The sequence below is a fragment of the Rasamsonia emersonii genome (genome assembly GCF_000968595.1).
Source record: "Rasamsonia emersonii CBS 393.64 chromosome Unknown ctg1118621760408, whole genome shotgun sequence".
NCBI lineage: Eukaryota > Fungi > Ascomycota > Eurotiomycetes > Eurotiales > Trichocomaceae > Rasamsonia > Rasamsonia emersonii.
This window is the reverse complement of record NW_013563021.1, coordinates 12,724-36,773: the sequence shown is the minus strand read 5'-3', so window position 1 is coordinate 36,773 and position 24,050 is coordinate 12,724. Positions and strand designations below refer to the sequence as shown.

Sequence of the window (24,050 nt, the reverse complement as noted above, 5' to 3'; positions counted from 1 at the left end):
ATAGCAGTGCAAAAATGACTGGTTCAGAGCTCTTGACCGTATCTCTTAGACAATTTCTGCGAAGTCTGGCTAAATTAGTCATGTAGGAGGAATGAGCAAACCTATATCTACGCAGGAGCTGAAGCACAAGGTCACATTCGATTCTTTTTTTTTTCGGCGGCAACCTCGCGAGCTTCTTTTTTCCTTTTACGCTTCTCAGTGGCAGTCCTTTTTCGCTTTTTGTTCTTTTTCGAGCAAAACTTCAGAAAGAACACTGCCTCAACCAGACCGACCATGTCTCAAACGGTTACCGCCACTGCGGAAAAGCCGATAAGCTACGACATCAACATACCTTACGTCACGGTGTCTAGCGAATCCCAGAGCAAGACCAAATACCCCGAGTATTTGCCCACATGGGAGAAGATCTGGTTCGATCCGCTGCCTCCCTTTGAATACCACGACCCCGCGTTACGCGTGGAGGACAAGTCTAAGCCTAATCTGCTGCGCGGGGCGAAAGTCACGCACATTCAGCCCTGGATCGGCAGTGTCGTCGAGGGCGTGCAGCTGAGCCAGCTGTCCGACAAGGCCAAGGATGAGCTCGCTCTTCTCATCGCGGAACGCAAGGTGGTGGCGTTCCCCGACCAGGACCTGATCGATGCAGGTCCAGAGCGCCAGTATGAATTCATGCGGTATTTCGGCAAACCGAACTACCAGCCAATCTCGGGGTCCTTGAAGGGTTACCCCGGGTTCCACATCATCCACCGGGACGGCAATCTAGACGAGATCAACCGGTTCCTGGAGCAGCGCACCACGACTACGTTGTGGCACCAGGACGTGAGCTATGAGATCCAGCCGCCAGGTTACGTGATGTTGGGTCTGCTGCAGGGTCCCGAGGTTGGTGGAGACACCGTCTTTGCCGCGACAGACGCCGCCTACAAGTAAGATCCCCGTTCTAGGATAAAAAAAAAGTTTAGACCGCATGCATGACCTGCAGGGACGAGGCTAATTTCGAGGGTGATCCCCCACGCGCAGGCGGCTCTCCCCCACGTTCCGCTCTTTTCTGGACCGTCTCCAAGCTGTTCATTCGTCTGCGAAGATGATCGCCCACGCCCGTATGACGGGGGGCTTGGTCCGAAAGGATCCCGTCGACACGGTTCACCCGCTGGTGCGGGTGCATCCCGTGACGGGGGAGAAGTGCCTCTTCGTGAATGGCGAGTTCATCACCAAGATCCAGGGGCTCAAGGAGCCGGAGACCAAGGTGCTGCTAGACTTTCTCCTGCAGCACATCATCACCGGTCACGATTTCCAGGCCCGCGTGCGGTGGCAGCCGAAGACGATCGTCATGTTTGACAATCGCTCCACAATCCGTGAGTCTATCCTCCGCCCTACGTTGCTTGGTAGTTGATAAACCTGACTAATCTGGGGATGCAGACACGGCGGTCGTCGACTATTTTGACGAAGAGCACGGCGCTAAGCCCCGGCATATCTTCCGGCTCTGCGCACTTGCGGAGAAGCCGATCCCTGTGTCTGAGTGACGGCGTTTCTCTTTTGGAGTTTGATGGGTTTTCTTTTAGCGGGCGTTGGATGGGATTTGGATTTGGTTTTTCTTTCTTTTCTAGTTGTTTCTTTTTATCGGACACATAGACCCTAGACTAATTCTGGTTTGATTCCTATTGATGGGCCCGCGACTAATTATTATTTTATGTACGAGTCACGTTAGCTAATAGAGTTTCTCTACGTCTATGATTTTGCTGCGTAAGAGCAAGATGGTAAATGTCCACGTGCTCATTGGTGCTCATCACGTGTCATGTAGTCTTAAAACCCCAATCTCATCTACACCAGAACTCTTCAGCCTCATCTCCGTTTAAACAGCAGTATAACAGTTGCCACACCCGCCCTGATCTTGTCGCCGGACTCAGGACCCAGAGCCTCGCGAACACGCCGGATGGTCTTGACGACGCAGTCCTCGTCCGTGTGGGCGAGCTCGGGATGCGCGTCTCGCCATCTCGTCACCATGCTACCCGTCCCCAGCACCCTTTCGAGCACCTCCAGACTAACCTCGCGGGAGCCGCAGAAGAAGTCCTCTCCGTCCGTCAAGACGCCGTCCCGATTCCACTCGTGGCGCACGAACTCCGACTCCGGGAACGCCGGCACGGGCGGATCGACGTTCCACGGCAAGGGCAGATGGTCGTACATGTCCCGCGTCAGGCGATTCGGGGGGAGCATGTACGGCTCGAGGAAGTCCTTTTCTAGATGGCCCAGGGCCTGCTGGACGGCGGCAGCATTGGGCGTGGATGGGTCTGCGACGTCAGTTTGTGACAAGGTGATTGGGATACAGAACTTACGGCAGTAAAGCGACGAGCACGTCCACAGGGCCACCGTTCCTCCGGGCCTGACGAGTCGGGCTGCCTGGTCCCAGAACTCAGGCATGGAGAACCAGTGCGCCTGAATCGATTCAACGTCAACATGTCTCTACAACAACAACAACACTGATCCGGATGTCAGTATGAGAACCCACCGCCGTGGCCACAGTAAGCAAGTCAACACCCCCCTGCTCAATCCTCTCCACCGTATCAGCGATCCTCTCCGCCTCCGAAACCTGGAACCTGACAGGCTCTCCCGAGGCCGTCACGCCGCCCAACCGGCGCGCCGTCGCGATCATCTCCTCGCCGGCATCGAGCCCGATGGCGTGCGCGAACGACGCCGCCAGATCGCGCGTTGCCTTCCCCGGCCCGCACCCGACGTCGACCAGGACGTCGAACCGTCCGCCCGTGGAGGCGTGGTGCCGGAGGATGATGTCGTATAGCTGTGGCGGGTAGGACGGGCGAGCCTCGGCGTAGCGTTTGGCTTGGTCGCTGGTGTAAAAGCGGAAGGTTGGATCGGAGGGTTTGGAGTTGGTCATGTTGAAAATAAGTAGGCGGGAGGATTATTTTTTTAATTTCACTGAAATGATTCCCAAGCTCAGTCCGCGAACGATGGAGATATGTACCAACGTGTACTACTGTATGTTTATTTATTTAATTCAGCTGCCTATGACTCAGCCACCTAGGAACATGCGTACTCCGCATGTAGTCTCTCCATCACCGGAGTTAAAACGCGCAATCGCCTTCTCCTACTCCGCAGGCAAAAACATTCCAGCGATGAGTTGACCAACCAGGTAGTCTTCTCGAAAAAAAAAAGGGAAATTGACGAGAAAGAGGAGATGGAGCCCTGGTTAGTCGGCTTCGAAGTTAATCTTTTTCTTTAAATTGTAGGCAGCAATCTAGCAATCTGTAGATAGGAGTTAGGTAGGTAGTTTTAGTGTCCGTCGGGAACGGAAACTGCTGTTTGACACCGAAATCCGTGCGTGAGAGCAATCCAATCCGATCCAACAGCAGAAAATATCAACGTCATCAATCACTCGTTCATTCGTCTGGTCTTAATAAGTAGATGGTAGTCAAAAGCAGGGAAAGAAGGGTTAGTGCCTCTCTCCTATCGGACAGGACTGTAGATTGCATGTAGATACCTGATGTAAAAACTGATTGGCGGGATTGTGATGTATCTCAGGCAAGCCAGACAAAAATATACAGTAAGTAACAACAAAACTGTCCCATGGATAGACATAAGTAAGTAGACCCAGATCAGTCTTCAGTAATGCTCAATTCAGATTGATTTTTATTTCACCAAAAAGCGATAATAATAGACCATTCCATCTACGTCTAATCTCCGCCAATCAGATTTCGTCCCTGTCCTCGACACAACTGATTGGACCAATCAAATCACAGGGACAGACTCAAACAACAAAAATGCAGTAGATACAGGAATGCTCTTCTCTTCTGTTCATTCATTCATTCATTCTTCTTTTCTTTCTGAGAAAAAGAAATGAAGCAAAAAGAATCTATAGATGCAGGTTTTATTGTTCTGTTGTAGATATAATACGTGTCGCGTGCATATAGCTCGTCGACATATATACGTATCCGCAGATATATATCTCTAGACAACTCCAACAACATCCACGTCGACATTGCTACGCAGATCATTCCTCGACAAGCGCGTACGGACTTCGTCGCTTAATATTTCGTTTTTTATTTTGATATTTGGTAATTTTATTACCAGGGAGGATGTGGTGATTATTCTTCAGTCATGCAACATGCTGTCGGGGTTGGATCGAACTACTCTACGGACTGTAGAGCAGAGAGAGGAAGATAAAAAAAAGAAAAAGCCGACTGTCAAAACTCGTTATTTCTACTCTTTTTAATCGTCGAGGATAAACCAGCGTACAGACATGCTGACAGGTCCGTGCCTGTACGATAAATTCCCACTATCCTGTCTTCTTCTGTTCTACTACGTAATTCACCTAGTGTATTGGAAAATATTCGAGTATGGTTTACAACGGCACTGGGTACATGACACGCCTCACAGTGAGGTTCGATAGCACCGATCGTTTGGTTGTTGACGATTACAACTTGGTTGGCACACCCTTCACCTTACGGAGAACTGGATAGGAAAAGTCGTGGTGCAGCCTGATCTACGCCATTTTGCTTTGGCAACAAAATGAAGGGAAAAAAGGTAAAAAAGCCGTATTTCTTTACTCAGCTCGCACTATACAGCTTCGAAGAACTGTATAAAGAAGTTCAAATTCACAGAATCGAATCAAATGAAATCAAATCAAATATATGTTAAATCCCGAACAATCACAAAGTGACGCTGACATATTGTCGTGATCGTTGTTCCCGTGGAACATCACTGTCTCACTGCGATACTGGAGCAGTCATCACAGCAGGCTGTTAATAGGGATAGTGGTGCAACCCAAGTTGAGGTTGACGAGGCCAATCTGTGGAAAACCATTAGTCATGCCATCTCATGGAATACGACAGATGTGGTCAGCTAAGCTTACCTGCTGGGCCTTCTCACAGCAGGCCGTCACACCGCTGGAGCACTTGTTGCCGTTGGCGAGGTCCAGAGCAGAGGTCGTGATGGGGGTGCCTGACAAAAGCCTGTCAGAATTGTCCACTATGTAGGGCTGGGTGGCTACTTACAAGTCAGCCCGACTTGGCCCTTGCTCTTCGCCTCCTGGTGGTCAATGCCAGCAGCGTTGAGCAGCTGCGTCACGCGCGAGTTGCTTGTGTCGGAGACGGTCTCGCAGCAGTGCAGCGAGGTGTTGGCGCCGCACTGATAGTTGTTGATCTCCTGCTTCTGCTCAACCGGAGCCGGAGCAGGCACGGGCACAGGCACAGGCTGAGGAGCAGGCGCAGGCGCAGGAGCAGGCTGAGGAACTGGAGCAGGGCAGGCCTCCTGGCGAGCGACAATAGTCTCGACAGGGACGGCAGTGACAACGGCCGCGAAGAGGGCAGCAGAAACGCAGGCGATGTTGAAACGCATTTTGAGAGATGTGATTATTAAACTAAGGATATAAACCCGAAATGTAGTAAAAATAGCTCGAACGAGTGGTCGCAGTTGGTCGGAAAGAGTGTATGAACAAAAGTGTCGTACTAGATGTACTAGAAGTGATTTGCTTGTGATGTTCTTGTTGATGATGAAGGAGAGTCTTGGACAGGGCTTTCGGCGGTTTATATAGACTTCTTTCGTCAGTACTTTCGAGTCTTTGCCAGTGTTGTAGATAGCTGCACCTCGACGATGCAGTGAGATGAGTTGACTCGCCAATCATGTAAAGTGATGCAAGGAGATCTGGGGAAGCTCAGTGAAGCCACACGAGCGCCCTGTCTCAGCTGCAGCAAGGAGATCGGGCTGTGATGAAATTAGATCCAGAAGCAGCCACCGGTGGATTACTGCAAAAGTATCGATTCAAAGGCTTCTATCGGTTGACTGTACTGTACTGTACATGTCATTATCTGGCAGGCTCAAATACACATATTATAGTTATCTATAAATTGTCCTTGGTGTACTGGAGGTTGACGCTACATTGTATACAGAGATAGTCGCCATCAACATAGACAGCTACCTGCTTTGTCATTATCCTGCAGAGATCTCACTGATCGAGTACTTCCTGTACTCCGTATTAGGTGTGGAGATTCTTGACCCGCCAGTTCGGCCAGCGATCGGTTGTCCCTGCCGAGTCAATCTACTAATAACAGCAAAGCAATAAAACAGAAAATAAGATCAACCAAAAATTAAATCTATGAGAGTCTGCTGTAGTCAGCTCGAATCGGTTCAGTGCCGTCCTCGTACCTGGCAGCTTGCCGCATGGGGAAACAATAGTGTGGTGGATAGGGCTGCAAGGGGCGCCCCCAGCAGATCGGTCTGACAGGTCCGATCTGCACCGGCCAAGATGCAATAAACGCCTCCGCCACGATGCATGGTTGGCGGTTATTGAATTAACTGTCGTAGACACTTAGTTTCCTTGCTTGCCCCAAGCTAAGCTGCTTTAATATTGCGGGGGTTGTTATTCTTACCTTTTTTTGGTCGAACTAAATACATGTTCATGTATGTATGTACGGAGTACCTTACTCTACTCCTCTGCTGTGTGTCTCACTTTCTGCTTGCTGCGCGGTTTCTAAGGCTGTGTGAGACAGTGGATATAGACCTCATGCAGTGGAAATGGAATCGGTCGAGAAGAGACGTAGCAAATGCCTGGATTGTGAGTATTATTCTTGCCTCTATGTGCGATAGATGGAGGAACCGGGTTCAAAGTTGCTCGATACCTTTTCGACATTCTTCTTTTCATTTCTACTCACGGTCGAGAACAGCGACTGTAAACAGGATAGCGAGCCTTGCTAATTTAACCAAAGTTACATATAGGTGTATCTTCTTGATAGCAAACTGTAAGCGCTACAAATCTGCCGCCACTAGCCGATGATAAATGCGAGAAAGAAATCAGCAATAGCAGAGCTGGGTATCTCGAATTATTAGCTTGTTTGAAGCCAATCGAAATCGTGTCCTCCTCACTGTAGTCCGACCCTTGCTTTGTACAGGAAATTCGACCGCAGTGAGTCATGAGTAGGACAGTCTTTGATGTGGAATAACTGCAAGGTACACAGTATGAATGTACTGTACACTCGTAAGGAAATGTTCATCGATGATCATGAGTTCACAACAAGTAATTCTTGATGAGTGAGACAGAAAGGCATGTCCTCAGGCATTGGCGGTCTGTATTGTCAGGTTGCTGACTGCTGAATGAATTTTGCCTGGTCAGCAGAGATATTATCTCATCGAGTAGTCAGTGGTCATAGCACAAGGTGACTGGATATCGAGTACGCTGAAGAACCAAGAGTACCTAGTCAGCGTTCTCCGTTCGTATTTTCCCTCAACTCAAATCGGGGCAATTTTGGTATATAATAATCGCTCAACAAGACGATAATATAGCAACTATAAGATTTTTCTCTCATATAAAAAAAATAGAGATAGTTATCTAAATTGAATATTTTAGTTATTTTCCACTAAAAAAAATAAGTCATTCGACTTGAATCGGAACAGATTCCATGCTCTCGCCAGTTTTCGATATACATTCAAAGTATATAGTTTCCGCAGACTGTACTCTGGTATATTAGAAGCCAAACACTACACCATTTCCAACAGATTGATACAGTGAATAATTATTCAAGAGAAGATCCCATTTTTTATTTTTTTTCTTTTAGATATTTTTACAAATATATATATATTTTGGAAGTGTTATATAGCCTTCATATAGAATTCTTTCACTCAGAAGTCAAAATATATGATTTTTAAGATTTATATACAACCCTTTTCCTTCTTCGAATTAGACATTTAAATGTATAATTTACAATCAGTTTCTTTAAACGAAATTATTTAACAAGAGAAAAAAAAGTTAGCCGAGCAATTAAGGAATTATTTTTCTGGAACGAAATATTTAAGAGTTTGCTCGGATTTCCAACTAAGAGAAAAAGATTGCCTTCAGGGCCGTAGATTATCAAGTAGAGTTACCAATGCAATAGCAGTTGATTGCCTCCTACAACATATCCTCGCGGAGAAAAGGGGCCAGTGACTATCAGTTAACTTTCAATGTTGTTAACCACGAACACAAAATTCATCTACGTGAAATTCATCTTCATGATTCTACAAGATCTAATAGGTCCAAGATGAATCGAATTGAATAGTATTAGTATTAACGAGAAGTACCGCCACATTATATCCATTCAAAATTTTAGCCTGCTTACCTATCTACCAACAATACTGGACAGGCCAGACGAAGAACAAAAACCAAACATGGTATATGAATACATCACAATCCACCCATTTACAGCTGCATGACCACAGCCGCAAGAGCACCCAGGGCCATGGTGAAGCCGGACAGCTTGACGTTGTCGGCCGCGCCAGTGAAGGGCGTCAGAGTCGAGCTTGGAGAGGGCTTGCTCCAGCTGCCAGTCGCAGCAGCCGCACCGCTGGGGGCAGCATAGCCAGATGAGGCAGCAGGGGTGCTGCTAGGGTAGTAGCTGCTGGGGTAGGTGACGAACGTCGGCACAACGCTGCCGCTAGGAGACACAGCAGGAGGGACAGCCGGAGCGGACGACGGAGCAGCAGGGTAGGAGCTGGCCACGACAGGGACGGTAGTAGCGGGCGTAGACACGGGAGCAGGAGCAGGAGACTGAGTTGGCACCTCAGGAGTTGGAACCCCAGGAGTTGGCACGACAGTCGCCGTGGTGGCAGAAGCAGGCGCAGGCACAGTGCCCGTCTCACACGGGGTGCTGGTCTCCTCCGGCACAGGGACGCTGACAGACGGAATAGTTGGAGTGCTGACTTCGGCCGTGGAAGAGCCGCTTCCACTGTGGGAGTAGCAGTCTGCCTCTCCCAACACGGCGAGACACAGGTTGATGGGGATGTCGATGAGACCGCCCGGAGCGGTGGCCTTCTGTTGGCATTCCGCCTCTCCCAGCACAGCGAGGCAGATGTTGAGGGGAACACTGATCAGAGAGCCGCTGCTGCCGGTCGACGAGCTGACCTGGTTGCACTTGGCCTCGCCCAGAGCAGCAAGGCAAGTGTTCAGCGGCACGTTGATCAGGCCACCGGGGGCCGCGGTCTGCTGCTTGCAAGCAACCTCACCCAGGACGGCGCCACAGAGACCGACGGGGATGCTGATGAGGCTGTCGGCCTGCAGAAGTCAGTCGTCGCTCTCAGAAGAAGAGAGGGAGATCGTCCTACCGAAGCAGAGGCCACGAGGGCCAGGCCAGACGCAAGAACAGAAACAGATCGCATATTGAACAGGCAGGTTCAAATATGACACAAATTGAAGATTACGGGTATAATTCGAGAGTGCAAAGACTATCGACAAGAAACGAACGGAAGCTGAGACCAGCAAATGAGCGACGACGAATATCAACAAGCTGAACGAAAGTGAGGGATTGAAAGTGATGCTGAACGGAGCGAGCAGAAACAACGCGAGCCTGGGGCGTCGATCGAATTTGTATCCATCTCGACCGCCCCTGGACAGGGCTTCTTTGCAGAGAAACTCCCATCAGGCCAAGGGTCCAGGCCACGCTAGCGATCGAGAGAACAAAGCCTGCGGCCGTTACACAGCCAGTGATAGTTGCTGGCCCTGCAGCTGGCCAGAACCAAGAGGCTGCATCGTCCAGTCTAGGCCCTTGGCCTGGCCCATTTTCCGATTCCCCAGTTTGACTCGTGCCGCGGGGGATATTCAGATCTGCATTGCATGCTTCTGTCTGCCGCGTACACAAACATGTAATAGTTCCAAGTTGACTGCGTAATCTGATAATCTGTCAAGTGGTCCGTCGTATGACAAGCTACATAGGTCGGTAGAGTGTCTGTCAAGAAACTCACTGCTCAGGTGTGTCGACCTGACGGGTACCTGCAGACACATCCAGGTCAGGACTGTCATCCATCAGATTCCCCCATACGGTATACTCCGTACTCATGCAGCGACTCGGCGTGCATATCCAACTATTCTCCCTTTGCCGACGCCAAGCACGACCGGTCTCCGACCCCTGTCACGCAGCATTAGCGAGCAAGCTGCGGCGCCGACAGAGACGATCTTACCCAGGCACAGACCGAGTCGTTAACGATCATCGGGGTGCTTACGAGTAGTCCTAGACGACTGCTGTCTCGAATTTTCCCGTAACGGGCAAGAAATAAAGGGGCTGTGGAGAAGCTTCGCCTGGCGTCCAAACTGACTTCGCGCTTGGCAGGCTCGCCTTGCCGTTCTGGCGTGAGATCGGCACGTCTGGCGGAGATCACTTATCTAGGCGTGCGTTTGCCGGCAATAATTAATTAGTCGGTCCTGTCAGTGGGCCGCCAACGGTGTTTTTGTTGATAGTGCCGACTTCCGCGGAAGTTCTTATCTGGATGCAGTGCTCCTTGCTCCGTACAGATACATACAGAGTACAGACTGTAGACTAGCTTACGAGATGTGAAGTCCTCTCTGATACAGTCAGTTCAGTACTCTATGGAAAAGTGAGATGGCAACGATGTACGGAGTAATGTGTTCAATGTTAAGAGCTCTGTTTTACTGTCATGGTTATACGCCATGGCCGGAATCCAAATTGCCATCCAGACCAGCTGATGATGCATGCAACTGACCGCCAGAAAGCTCCTTTTCGACACTATCGCCTCTAGCGTCGTTTCCACCTGGATGAACGCAGTGTCAGCCTTACATGTACGGAGTACGCCATGAACTGCTTCGCCAGAGATTATCACTAGCAGTTCGAATTCAGAATCAATGGCGGATGGACTCAACTGATAAACCAAGGAGAGTCTTATCGGTGACTGTCCTCCGTACTATTGGTCATTATTCGAAAGATACTCGTCGATTCCTCCTGAATCGCGCGCTCTAGCTGTGCAGGTATCTCGCCGTGGTTGGTTGATCGCAGTTCAATGTTTCACCTGTACCACCATCTCTAACCGTATCTGTTTCTTAATTCAGCCTCGCAGTGAACAGCTTGCACATGCAGTGTTCTGTTTGAAATATTTGAAATACCTGCATGCTAATCCACCGGCGGGGTTCGGAGGATACAATCTCCGGACGGTGGACCTGTCACATCCTGCGTCAGCTGGGGATAGCTGCCTTGCGTCTTCTGAAATAGGATCACAGTTGTAAATCCAGCAAATTGAGATACGATAAGAGTTTACTCCTACATATACTCCGTGGATACTAAAAATAAACAGGGCAGGTAAAGGCGGCAATGTCGCCGATTCCTGGTCATAGGTGACACAGGTTATCGACTTGATCTCAACAGCAACAAAGCATCAAAATGACAAGTGAAATACCTTATTTGTGAGTGTTCTATCAAAGACTCAGTTCATAGTCCGATCGCGGATCAAGAGCTGCTCACAGCACAACCTGAGCGCAATCGATTGATCGTGACAATTTCAGAAACATCACCAGACCACTCATGGTTTTTGCAAATTATGGACTCTTCTCGAGTCGAGCTATGGACAACAGGGATGAGGTCGCAGGACCATATCTCTATTGGTGGTGTTTCTGAGATTGACCGCCTCCTTGCTTCGACTTCGACTGTTCGGATGAGGCATATCAACGCAAACGTGAAGACAAGGTAAGGCACTTCGACAATAACCAGATCGCGATTCAGTTTGACGAGATCAAGCTCTGGTCGAATTGTCCTCTGTGACAATTGTAGGACATATCTGAACGCAACGATTTCATCGCAGGGATAACTAATAACTACATGTAGCCAGGTCGAACAGCGGCAAGGGTCAGGAAGTTCAAGAAACTCCAATAGATTGCAGAAGAAGAGGATATTATGTAGTGGACACTCCTTGACACTAACATGGGTCTGATCTATTTCTTCATATCCTGTTCATGTGTAGCTTTGCGTATTTTGTTAAGCACAGTATGATTTGATCCACTAGAAGATTTTTTTTTTAACAGTAGTGTTCTGAAATAGTCAGATTACGCTACATTTCAATTAGGAGCCTGGAAGCTTATACATAGAAGGGACAAAATCAACAAACTAAATAATTAACAAAAAAAAAAGATTCTGATGCCCACAGTTTTACATACATGCTTTGCTTCTTTTTAACAGAATAGATTCCTTTTTTAAACAAGTCGCTAAAGTAGGTAAGTCCTCAGATACAGCTAGAATATATGCTAGAATATATGCACATACCCTTGCAAGACATGTGTCTCAACAGAGTTCTTAATCCAGAACTATAAATAGCAACAATCGGTTCCTTATTTCTTTGTATATTTGTGGTTGAATCGATTCTGTTTGTCTTTTTGATTACCTTCCTGATCTCTGGAGCAAGAGATACAAATAACAAAACTGAAAAAAAAAAGACTCAGTCACCTGACCAATGCGAGGCTTTATATTTTTAAAGCTTTCACCTGATCATATCTTCCAGGTAAAAATAAGAACCGAGACAAAAGTCATTTAAAACCAATCACAGTGCAGGGCGAGTCCGTCGGAGGGAATCGGATAGTCTCCAGGATACATTAAGTTACATGTTCTAGGTGATCTAGGCGCCGATCGTGCGGGGAAGTGTTATGACATCTCGAGTTACATGTCCACGAACATGAACTAAGCTCTGGACCCCGGCGAAGAAGCCGGCAGTGCCGGGGGGCTGTCCGGATTTGGTGGCGTTTTACTATGGGCTGCAGATTCCGAATATCGTAACTGATGCGATCATCATCGTCACGCCGGTGCGGATGGTGTGGATGTTGCCGATTTCTAATGGCCAGAAAGTGCTTGTGTTGGGCATTTTTATGTTGGGAATTTTGTAAGTGAGCTAGAAGCCATGCATAATGCCTATGAGACATGAAGCTGACGCGACAGAACGTTCATCTTCGACGTTATTCAACTAGTCGCTCTCATCGATTTGGCCAGCGCTGGCGATGACGTTACCTGTATGGATCCAGCTCCTTGTACTGTACCATGTTCTTATCTAACGACTGCAGACAACCAAGTCGCCAGCAGCGTGTGGACGTCCATCGAACCCGCTGTCGGCATCATGGCGGCCTGTCTCACCAACATGCGTCCTCTTTTCAAGGCCGCATACAAGCGATTGGGTTACGATCGCTGTGCAGAAGGGACCGGTTCGTCGACGCCTGAGCGGTTGATCAGGGAGTACGAGAAGAGAAATCGATTTGCGTCAGAATGTTAATCAACATGCTAGCTTGAAGAGTAGTGGATTTGTAGTCTGGACCTCGTTTACGTTCTTCAAAGGAAGCTGGAACATGGTTTCTTGCATACACTGTATTACGGAAGGACATTCTCCAACAATATATAGTCTCATTAAACCAGTCTAACGATTGAATAAAAACACACTCTATAAGCAAAGGATTGACAAGTCATCCACCTCGAACTAGTTAACCAACAGCCATCCTCCCGAACGCCCTTCTCACGTTGAGAAAACCATGGCAGCAATCAGGTTCGTTCTGGAAAGAATATGAGCATGCAAACAAGTAACCCCTATGGAATGAAAATCACCCATACCGTACAGTTCACATCGATCATCTACAGAGACAGATTAAATCTATGCCGAGCACGTAATAAAAACGAGGTCCGTCCCAAACGTGCACTCCTTGGTCAGGTTGTCGCCCTCGGGGATCGTGCCGTTCGGAACAATGATGCTCTCGCAGCCCTGGTCCGACGGATGAACGACGAGCTTCTTCCCCGAGAACAGGTCGCCGTTGTTGTCGGCCAGGTTGTAGTAGATCTGCGAGCCCGATACCGTGTACGAAAAGGTCGTCACCGGGCTCCCGTCGTAAAGCGCGTTGGGGTTTCCGCCCACCTTGAGCGAGACGCCCGAAGGCACGCTCTCGATCGGCGCCTTGTACGCCTCGCCCGCGGGCACGGTCTGCACGGGGCTGACGGTCGAGTCGACGGACCAGAGGTAGAGCTCGTTCTCGCAGTCGTTGAGGACCCAGGCCTGGCTGGCGGCGCTGGCGAGGGGAGTCAGAGCGGCAGCAACAGCGAGGAAGATACCGGTGAAGCGCATTTTGTATTGTTGATGTTTCGAAATGAATTGATAGATTGGTAGCGCAGTGGATAGATGGATAGACCGGTAGATCGATAGGAGATTTGATTGTTTGTATTCGCTTTGGAGTGCTTGCTTGATGATGGATCAACTCGAACGGCCATCCATCACGATCCTTATATAGTTTTGATCATGAAGGAGCGGTCTCCATGTTCACAACACAGAATCGCTATATTTAGCCAGCTATGCCTCGCTTATCTCCGGGTCATCCGGGGATGACGTGTGGACACGCCCTGCGGTGTTGTCTGTACAGTAGTTCTCATCTTGGCGAAGTCAGGCCTCTGCATACATCGGAGTGAGAAAGCAGTCAGATTCGACTTTCCGAGTGCTGGATCTGGACTAATTCTTTCCCTGAACAGGAAATTCGAGGCAGTGACACTGGGAAGGCCTGACAGCAAAATTAGTGCGATACTGGTATGATATTGGGAGCTGATCCGTCCTTTTGTAGACGACCGAACGAATGACCGTCTATCCGCCAAGTCGACGACTGAGACCTGGCCTTTGAAGGGAGAGCTCGATGCAGCTATCGAAAACGCGGGGTTAGGCCATGCTGTCTGCAGCGTCGATCCTTTCCTAGCAGAGGTGAGGCAGCCATGCCGTAGTTAAAGACAGCCATGGCGCAGACCTTAAAAATCCCACGTATGGGAGACTGACTACTGACCGCTAAAATCAGCCAGTTTTCAAAAATGGGTTGTGTACAAATCGCTGGGAGCGTGCTGGCGAGATGGTTGGCCAGGTGTCATCGCCGGAGGGCGTTAGGCGTCCAGACTCCGGCCAGCCACGATCACCTTAAACAGACTGACACTGCCCTGCGGCTCAGCTGGCTGCTGCTTCTGGTGACTTTGACTGGGACTTGTTTAGCTGAGATGTTGTACCCGTCGAGTACCGTGTGAAGTGTTGGCAGAATGATTATTCGTAGTATTGGACTGTTCAATTACATCGCTGTAGCCGATTACTAAATTAAGCGAATCTAGATGTAAGCTACTGGCCAATCACGTTCTGCGGCGTTTGTTGGGAGACGTCGCCTACTAGCAAAAATAAACAAATAAATAAAAATGGAAGAACCAATAGAAGAGCCTAAGAAATAGACAAAGAAGTACAGAATGTGCCAGTTCACTCTTTACAGAAAATCTAACATGTCTTTGTACAGAAAATCAGATACAACGTCCAGACGAATACTCCGTATCATTGTCATTCCTACAAGGAAGTTATACCCATGTACGACCGGTACATAGAGAATGTCTGTTTGTATCAACCAATTCTCAGCCCTAGATATCCCTGTTTACACAAGGTATGTAACTGATTGTGTCTTGCAAGGATACAGCGCTGGAGCTGCCCAGCTGTTAAGTAAGAAGCTTTGATCAAGTTCATGCATGGTCGAAGAACTACCAAGCAAATGAGCGGTGTAGAATAAGCTAACAATAAGCTATTGACTACTGCCTAATCTCCATATAAGGCGAGTTTGGGAGTACGGAGTATTAGGCGTTCATCCTCGTTGTGGACGCTATACTAATTTTAATACTGATGTTCTGGAATTTGATATAGCCATTTGCCGTATCAGGTTGTAGGACAGAGAGCAAAAGTCATAAGGAGGTAGTCATTTAGTCTGCCTTGATATTGATACTCACGTTAATATTAATATTAGCTACCTACGCTGGTATAGAGGTCCGCCAGATGTAGTAGAACGTAGAAGTTTATAACTTAGAATTAAAAAAAAAAGGCAACAATAAGAAGAGTCTCAGGCTAGGCGCCCACCGAGCATTACTGACTGATGCAAATAAAGTCGATACTGTCATGGATGCACGCCCTACTAGACTCTCGTAAACTGGGCTCGATTCAGTGCATCTCCAGCACCACGTCATGCCCGGAATCATCACTGTCGTCTGTATTACGGAACGTGTATAGCTTCTGCCTTCAGATCGTCATCTTCGGCCTCCCGCAAGGGCGTAAGCTGCTGAAGGCCCGCTGCAGCTGCAGCCCTGGGCACCAGCCACCAATGTCGCGGCCGCTCAAATATCCAGCTAATCTCCTCGAGCGACCTGCCGCTCGTCTCCGGGAAGAGAAAGTACACTGTAGGCAGGACAAATGCCCCCGTCACGGCATAGATGATGTACGTCCGATAACCGATGTTGTTGAAGCAGATGGGCGTGATCTCCGCGATGACGAAGTTGAAAAGCCAATGTGTCTGCGCCACGTCAGTCAGGAACATCCTATCTATCACTAACCAAACCCAACCAACATAGTATGTTCAGAGGTGGTATGGTCGAACTTACAGCAGTCCCGACAGCAGCGAGATGCACCCGCAAATGCTGTGGAGAAATCTCCGCAGAGTACAGGAAATTCGCACCCAGAAACCCCAGCGGGAAGAAGCTCATGTACAGGAAGAGGAAGAACACCGCAGCCCTCCCTGCCGCAGGGGACGAGATGTGCGACACGGTGATCGCGAGACAGATCATGGACACGCTCATGCCGAATCCAGACACCATGAACAGCGGCTTGCGGCCGAAGCGGTCGACGGTCAGGAACGCAAACGAGGCCGTGACGATCTTCCAGGTCAGCACCCCCGCAGCAAGCAGCGAGGCGCTGTGGCCTCGAAAGCCGAGCGACTCGCTGAAGATGGTGGTCGCGTAGTACGAGATGACGTTGGCGCCGGTCATCTGCGCGTTGAAATTGACCAGAAAGGCCAGCACGGTCCGGTAGAAGAGACGCTGGTGGCCTATCGTGAAAAGCAACTGGAAGCCGGCGTCGTGCTGTTTCTCGGCTTCGCAGGCCTGTCTGATCGTGTCCAGCTCTTGCGTGAGGGTATCATCATCAGCTGGGCGATCTTGGAGGATCGATAACACCTCTCTAGCCTCCTCCATCCGCTGCTTCTGAACGAGCCATCGGGGCGACTCCGGGAAGCAGAATGCGGAAGCCATCAAGATAGCAGTGAAAATGAGTGGAATGGCCAGGGGCAAGCGCCAGCTGACGGAGCTGTCCTGGACGAAAGACAGGCCATAGTTGACCCACGCCGCCGCAGCGATGCCCGTCGCGATGAACGAACCCAGCACGACGACGTGCTTACCCCGACTCTTGGGCTGGGAGGTCTCTGACTGCCAGACCGGGACGATCGTGTTGACGCTGCCTACGCCAAAGCCGGAGACGAGCCGGCCGACGATCATCTGAGGCAGTCCATACGACGATGCCTGCAGTATTAAACCGATACTGGCAGTCAGGGCGCTGATTACGAGAGTCTTTCTCCTGCCAACGCGGTTGCCGATGGCGGTGCATGAGAGCGCACCAAAGAGACAGCCAAGGGTGTATATGGCGACGACCGTCTAGAAAGGATCAACCTGTCAGCTGTGACGATAAAGGGAGAGGTTGCAAGACTACACCTTGGACAGTTGCGTTATGCGCTTTGGTAGCGCCTTTGGTATTCGTAGTGTCAATCTGGGGGAAGGTCTTGGTGAACGAGGCAAAGGCGAGCACTCCCCCGAGAGAGGACTGGTTGTAGCCAAACAGCAGGAATGCAGGCAGGACGACCAGCACGATGCGAGCTGCTGCCAGCCTTTCTCCTCGCAAGCTGAGATACCGAGCCATGGTGACAAGATCGTAGGTACTTCGCGCAATCACCGTTCAAAAGAATGAGTCTCGCCATGGCCGCTGATGAGGAGAATATATACAGCTCTCCGCATGGATAAACTATCGACCAGAGATGCAGTCTGGGGAAGTGGGGTTGGACAAGCACCAAGTACAACTCTACGCCGTCTTAGCTCAGTCTGGGGTCTGGGGAAGTGGAGATGTCAACTGCAGATCCCTGTCCATGGCCCAGCATCATTTAGCCTTAATGATCTGCCGGTCTACACATACTAAGATGGGAATACTTGCAGTGACGATGTACAATCTCTGTCAAAATCTATCGTCCGTAGGTGTCTCCTGTCTCTATTGAAGTTCAAACTGGAATGATACAAAAGAGCCGTAGAGGAAATGACAAGTGAAACAAGAGTAATGCTGTATATATTGACGAGGCCAGGTAGACACTTCCAACAGCTCAGGATTGCTATGTTATGTCTTTCCCAGTCGAAACAGTCTGGACAGCGGAAGAAATATTTCACGTCTGGTTGTTCCACCAAGCCATGCTAGACTTTTTTGCAGTGTGACTGAGGCGCGCATACGTAAGCAAAGCTGAATTTGGTAACATTGAAAAGTGGCCATCTATCCTTGTTACTATTCCTGCTATGTCGAGCGGGGGCATAATTCTGTCTCTTGTTTCAGACTCCTCCTGAACTACCAGCAGAGAAAGAGGAACCTTCACTGTCAATTGGGTCCCACAGCAACCGCCGACATGAAGCAGTAAAAGCGTCGTAAAATATCCTATGTCGGAAAACAACCTCAAATCGGCTAAGCAGTCCGTAGAATACAGTTGGAATTTAGCGCGTAGGCCTTGTGGAATTCTCGTTTAAAGGCATGCTGCACAATATAGTCGAGGGATCCCCTACCAAAGAGAGACGAACCCTTCCAAGAAGAAAAGAAGAAAAGAAGCCCTTCAAAGATGGAATGTCTCTATATCAAAAGCAACCAGATAAGGATCAACGCAGAGTTGTCTGCACGCCGGATTCACCATTGCAGCGACATTAATCTATTAACCTTTACACAAATTCAAGCGCATAGCATACGTTGTAAATCCTTTCTGATTTCTATTTTATTTATTTAGATCCAAAGATCATTTCCATACGTCTCATAGTTGACAGCGGCCAAGTAACATGAACTTAGGCGTTTGCCCAGAGAAGGCTCATCGCTTTCCACTTCTTTAGGGGTTCCAATATTTACTTATCTAAGTCACTATGATCGAATTCAATTCTCCTTACCTGACTTTATTTCTTACTTTCAAAGCAATAAATAGACCTCTAATACTATGACGCCTTATCGTTTTTGAGTACCTTTGTGAATATTATTCCGACGACTGGCGATATCCATTAATGGAAATTGCATTGTGAACAGTTACCGCTCAAGCAACGATAATTATCTTGTGGATAGCGACGCAACGAAGACATAAGCTTAGGAGAAATAGAAAGAAGCCATGCAAGAAGCATTCGAGATACTCGATACAGATACTGCATCAGAGACGAGGGTAAGTCATCAGGCTACATCATCTATGTCCTGGCATCCAGGTGTCAGGATTCCCTCTCTTGTATAACTGCGACCGAGTCAGTAAAATAGTGCAGTGAGGTAAAAGGGACATCTGTTAGGAGGGTTGGTGTCGTATTATTGAAGTGGTGCTATACGCGCCAAACACCACGTCTGCCTGGGCTGATTTCCAGGTAGTAATATTACGAGAATGTAGTTTCTTATTCTACGGGAATCCAACAGCTATTTCCCTCTTCCAGACAGGAATAACCAACAACTTTAATTATGCATGCTCCTCAGTGGCCAACACAACTGACATCTCGACAAGTCATTTATTTCCCGAGATACTATTCCCCTGGCAATCCAACATCCTTGATTGGTCGCTGCAATTGGCGGCGATTCATGTGAACCTTGAGATTGGAAATGCAGGCCGCGCTCCAACAAGCTGGGCTGCGGCTGAAGTCGCTTTTGGGAAAGAATTCGACGGATGAACAGGTCCTGTATAAGCGAGCTGCTCCCGCTGTCATTCATCGTGCAGGGGAAGGGATTCTCTCCGATAATACATACACTGTCAGGTAAGAAGAGCTGTTTCTGATATAGAGCTAGCTATCCTGGTGGATCTTCTTCTGTGCTTGACGTAGTACATTCGTTTGGATTTCATGAAGTCTGCTGCCTGGAATCATACCTGGATAATCCAGTACGAGCTATGGATAGATTACACAGATTGGCAAGGGACTGCATTTTGCAAGGTTGTATAACCATAAGGAAGACAGATACGAGTGACACCGCGCGAAATATGACGATTCACCTAGCAATCCCACCTGTCAACTCGGCCAAAGTCTCTGCATCGACCAGGCTTGTGCAACCACACAAGCAGAATCAGACGAAGAGGCGGAATAGCCATGCAGAGAGATTGCGCATATAATTCACCGTCCTTGGATTGCTCGAGGAGAATATAGAGGAAACGTCGATGAAGCAGATATCCCATTCTTGCATAGACAAAATGGAGCTGGTGCAAATCGTGCTCTCCCACCCCGTCGCTACTGGCGTCGCGGGAACTACCCTCTATATCATCTTGCTATCAATCTATCGACTGTGGTGCTCTCCCCTTGCCAAATTCCCCGGCCCTAAACTTGCTGCCCTGACATTGTGGTACGAGTTCTACTACGATACCATCTGCCGGGGACGGTATACGTTCCGCATAGGTGAAATGCACAAGCAATACGGTCTGCCTGACCTTTAGAACCAACATAACGATTTGCCCACATCTGACATGCTGCAGGCCCCATCGTCCGCATCAGCCCATTCGAGCTCCATATCGACGACCCCGAGTACTATGACGTTCTCTACTCGCGCACCAGCCCGCGCAACAAGTACGAACTCTACACGAGGCAGTTTGGAGCGCCGCTCTCGATGCTGTGCGCCGTCGATCACCATCGCCACCGTTTGCTGCGGTCGAACATGAACCCCTTCTTCTCGATGACGCGCATCCGGCGTCTCGAGCCGGCCATTCAGGCTCTGGCGGACAAGCTGTGCAGCCGCTTGAGCGCGTTCAAGAACACAGGGAAGTCGATCGTCATCCGTGACGCCTTTCTCTGCTACGCCACGGACGTGATCAGCAGTTACGTGCTGGGCGAGGAGCCTCACTATCTCGACGGACCCGACTTTCTCCCGCAGTGGAGTGACACGATATCCGGGACGCTCGATCTGGCCGTCAATTTCAGGCATTTCCCTTCAATGATCCGCCTCATCCAATCGTTGCCAGAGCGTTGGGTGATGAAGCTTGACCCGGGGATTGGTCTGCTCTTCCAATACCAGCATCAATGCCTGAAGAAGATCAACTCCATCATCGCCAGCCAGGCAGACGGTTCCAAGTCTCAGCGGCTCTCCAAAGGCGATGATGGCGATCCCTCTGACAAACCGACTTTCCTCCACGACGTGCTCCAGAGTAAGCTGCCACCAAAGGAAAAGTCTCCCAAGAGACTGGCACATGAAGTCCGGGTTTTGGTCGCCGCTGGGGGAGAAGCGACGACCAATGCGCTGACAAACATCACCTTCTATCTGCTGGCCAACCTGGACAAGCTGAAGAAACTGCAAGAGGAGCTGGAAACATTGGACCCGGATCACACAGCGACCTTAGTCCAGTTCGATCAGATGCCGTATCTGGCAAGTGTTTTATCTTGCGACGATGTAAACGATATATATGATGGCTGACGTGCATAGACATCGGTCATCCTCGAAGGTCTAAGGTAGACTCATCCTAGTCCTCGTGAGACGCCAGCTGACTATGAAGGCTGACGTACGGCGCGTCTTATCGGCTGCAACGAATTGCCCCAGACCAGGCATTGAAATACAAAGACTGGACCATACCGCCGAATGTAAGCAAGCGAAATCACAGCTCCAAAATCAAAACTGAGATAGTGACCGTCAGACCCCTGTCGGCATGACGAGCGTGTTCATGCACCACAACGAAACCATCTTCCCAGACTCGCACAGTTTCGTCCCCGAGCGATGGCTCGATCCGCAGGAGCGGAAACGGCTGGACAGGTACATGGTGTCGTTCTCCAAGGGCTCCAGACAGTGCATCGGGATGAAGTGTGTTCTCGTATAGATTTTGAGCAAGCTTTCGATATAAGTGCTGACAGTCATCCAGTCTTGCACGGGCAGAAATGCTGCTGGTCATTCCGAGGATCTTCCGTCGGCTCAACATGCAGCTCTTCGAGACGACGGTGGAGGATGTGCGGATGGTTCATGATTTCGTCCTGCCGCGTCCGAAGATGTCCAGCAAGGGGGTGCGTGTGTTGGTTACGGACTAGAAGAAGTTTCGAAGGAGACAGTTGGCGATTTGCATACGTCTTGCGCTAGTCAACGGAAGCAGATTCATCAACCGTCTTTATCCACTCATGTGTGTAGATCTCATGTTCACTCGGAGCGAATCCATCCCCGTTGACGGTAACCCATTGGAATGCATGTCTTGTAGCATTCTCGGAAGCAGTCTCCTCCAGCAGCGGGATCATTTCCGATCGCGTGTTTAATTGCAAGTTCCTAGGGCAGGCTGGTACAGACTGTGACTTGCAGACAGAAGCCTCCGGATGCACGCCTTCATCCTCTAGAACAGTGTTGTCAGCGAGTTGCCATGACCAGTGGCTGTACCGCAAAAAGTGATCGCTGCAGCCATGATGCGCTCGAGCTTGTAACGGTACGTCCTGAAGGTCCATCTCTCCAAACGGCTTCCATGGGGTAAGTGGAGGACTTGGGTATTCTCCCGTGATATAGAGAAGTCGCCAAATATCCGACCTGGACATGCATTCAGGAGAATTTGATACACGTTGCCCAGAATTTTGAATAAATGACTGCGCGGAACCAGTCCAGGCAGCGGCGTCCAGATCCAGAACAGGCAGCCCACTCCTGACGAAACGAAGAACCATGGGCATAAGATTGGTCAGGCTGGCGGCGAGAAAGAGGGAAGCTATATTGGGTCGACGGAGTGCACAATCCCTAATGAGCACGTCATGGTAAAGGGTTTCGACCCCATCCACCCCCGGAGCACGGGGCAACAGATCCAAAGGTGCATATAACCACGCATGAGCGAGATTACAGGGAATATCTGGTTCCCAGAAGACTCCACAAAGATTGGACATGATGCCCCGGGGATGGCAGCCAAGAGTCATGTAGTATGGAAGGTTGTTCCGAAAATTCTCCAATTGTTTGTCCAGAGAAACTCCGCCGTTTTGACGATGGAGTTGGTGGAGTCGCTGCCATTGTATTTTAACTGGGGAGCCGTACAAATTGTGGACCGGCAAAAGCAAGACCGTAGCAATCGCAATTGAAAATGCCGTTCCCGCATTGTGAAGCCTGCAAAAATCTTGCAGGAACTGCATAGCACGGCTGGAAGAAGGCGGACAAACGCCAGCTGTTCGAACCGCCTTTCTTTCCTGCCGGATTCTGAAAGACAGCCCATTGCCGATTCGAGTCGCCCAAGGGGCCAAAAACGGCCCTCTCTCATCTGTGGCAATCACTGCCTTCCAGCCCTGGCCCGGTGCAAGTACAGCTTGCCACCATCTGCTCGCATCGTCGTCCACATCACCGACGTAAACATCGGCATACGAATCGGAAGGCCCCTGCTCCTCATCATCGTGGAGCACTGCTGCAACACTTTCCGTATAATGAACGTACCCATTAGAGAGTGAAACATCGTCTCCTTGGCCCTGCAATTCGACCAGGCGCCGCGAGAAGACGTAAGCCATGCCAAGGACGATAGCCGCGACGACTCCTTTGCTGGAATGGATGCCATGATCTCCGCCAGAGTTCCAGTCAGCGTCTATGGTGACTGGCGTGGCCTTCCGGACACCGAGTATTATCGCACAACATTCAGTGTCTTTTCGAGTGCCCCCTAACCCGCAGTCTGCGCGTCCAGTAATCTCCCAGCTAGAGTGGCCGTACGCAACGAGTCCACCACAGTCAACAGCTTTCCTCAGACGTCCTCCAGATGAGCCATCCGGCATTGCCGGGACTCTCTGGAGGATAGCTGAAAAGGTTGAAAGCAGGCATTAGGAATGGTCTCGTTGTTTATGGCGGCTTCGACAGCGCCGAACCACACGGTCTCACTTTGACTGTCTGCGCGACCTGATCTTGGCTGGGCCGGACTGGATCGTCGTCTTTGTCTGGACGCTTCATGGGGCGCGCGCGTATCAGAAAGAAATTGTCAAATGCATGCCCATGCTGGAGCTCACCTGGCTGCGAGTCGACATTTTGTCCGATCGGAGTCGGTTCTAAGTCTCACATTCCTCACAGAGACTCACCCTGTTAGAGCCTGCCTATCACATGATTTTGCGCATGTATAATGTGGTCTCGCAGTTATTGCACAGCTGGCACAGTTATGGAAAGAAGAAAAGAAATAACTACTGAGACAGCAACTGAACAGCTACTATTCCCCTGATCTCACATGCACAATTAAGAGAGGATAACTTGCGGTAACCAGTCAGGTCACATGATAGATTATATAATCAGGACTACATCTCCATGGTCACGTGGGACTCATGACCCTGGACCTGCACAGC

At 49.6% G+C, this 24,050-nt stretch overlaps 9 protein-coding genes across 9 annotated transcripts; 3 read left to right on the top strand and 6 right to left on the bottom strand.

Moving 5' to 3' along the window:
* Nucleotides 1-273: 273 nt before the first annotated feature.
* Nucleotides 274-1,514, top strand: T310_6442 (Taurine dioxygenase; the record flags this gene model as incomplete). Its single annotated transcript, XM_013470743.1, has 3 exons — nt 274-917; nt 1,012-1,346; nt 1,411-1,514. The coding sequence occupies 3 exons, from the start codon at nt 274-276 to the stop codon at nt 1,512-1,514; spliced, it is 1,083 nt and encodes a 360-aa protein (XP_013326197.1).
* A 319-nt stretch (nt 1,515-1,833) lies between these two features.
* Nucleotides 1,834-2,881, bottom strand: T310_6441 (Trans-aconitate methyltransferase; the record flags this gene model as incomplete). The annotated part of the gene is made up of 3 exons (XM_013470742.1): nt 1,834-2,279; nt 2,325-2,451; nt 2,498-2,881. The coding sequence occupies 3 exons, from the start codon at nt 2,879-2,881 to the stop codon at nt 1,834-1,836; spliced, it is 957 nt and encodes a 318-aa protein (XP_013326196.1).
* Nucleotides 2,882-4,732: 1,851 nt separating this feature from the next.
* T310_6440 (uncharacterized protein) lies at nt 4,733-5,340 on the bottom strand (the record flags this gene model as incomplete). The annotated part of the gene is made up of 3 exons (XM_013470741.1): nt 4,733-4,792; nt 4,856-4,944; nt 4,998-5,340. 3 exons carry the CDS (start codon nt 5,338-5,340, stop codon nt 4,733-4,735), a joined length of 492 nt encoding a protein of 163 aa, XP_013326195.1.
* A 2,833-nt stretch (nt 5,341-8,173) lies between these two features.
* T310_6439 (uncharacterized protein) lies at nt 8,174-9,129 on the bottom strand (the record flags this gene model as incomplete). Its single annotated transcript, XM_013470740.1, has 2 exons — nt 8,174-9,025; nt 9,076-9,129. 2 exons carry the CDS (start codon nt 9,127-9,129, stop codon nt 8,174-8,176), a joined length of 906 nt encoding a protein of 301 aa, XP_013326194.1.
* Nucleotides 9,130-11,138: 2,009 nt separating this feature from the next.
* On the top strand, nt 11,139-11,668 carry T310_6438 (uncharacterized protein; the record flags this gene model as incomplete). The annotated part of the gene is made up of 3 exons (XM_013470739.1): nt 11,139-11,161; nt 11,193-11,441; nt 11,584-11,668. 3 exons carry the CDS (start codon nt 11,139-11,141, stop codon nt 11,666-11,668), a joined length of 357 nt encoding a protein of 118 aa, XP_013326193.1.
* A 1,712-nt stretch (nt 11,669-13,380) lies between these two features.
* T310_6437 (uncharacterized protein) lies at nt 13,381-13,845 on the bottom strand (the record flags this gene model as incomplete). Its single annotated transcript, XM_013470738.1, has 1 exon — nt 13,381-13,845. The coding sequence occupies one exon, from the start codon at nt 13,843-13,845 to the stop codon at nt 13,381-13,383; it is 465 nt and encodes a 154-aa protein (XP_013326192.1).
* A 1,927-nt stretch (nt 13,846-15,772) lies between these two features.
* On the bottom strand, nt 15,773-17,463 carry T310_6436 (uncharacterized protein; the record flags this gene model as incomplete). Its single annotated transcript, XM_013470737.1, has 3 exons — nt 15,773-16,069; nt 16,158-17,201; nt 17,257-17,463. 3 exons carry the CDS (start codon nt 17,461-17,463, stop codon nt 15,773-15,775), a joined length of 1,548 nt encoding a protein of 515 aa, XP_013326191.1.
* Nucleotides 17,464-19,993: 2,530 nt separating this feature from the next.
* T310_6435 (uncharacterized protein) lies at nt 19,994-21,204 on the top strand (the record flags this gene model as incomplete). The annotated part of the gene is made up of 2 exons (XM_013470736.1): nt 19,994-20,216; nt 20,273-21,204. The coding sequence occupies 2 exons, from the start codon at nt 19,994-19,996 to the stop codon at nt 21,202-21,204; spliced, it is 1,155 nt and encodes a 384-aa protein (XP_013326190.1).
* Nucleotides 21,205-21,851: 647 nt separating this feature from the next.
* T310_6434 (uncharacterized protein) lies at nt 21,852-23,495 on the bottom strand (the record flags this gene model as incomplete). The annotated part of the gene is made up of 1 exon (XM_013470735.1): nt 21,852-23,495. The coding sequence occupies one exon, from the start codon at nt 23,493-23,495 to the stop codon at nt 21,852-21,854; it is 1,644 nt and encodes a 547-aa protein (XP_013326189.1).
* Between the last annotated feature and the right edge of the window lie 555 nt (nt 23,496-24,050).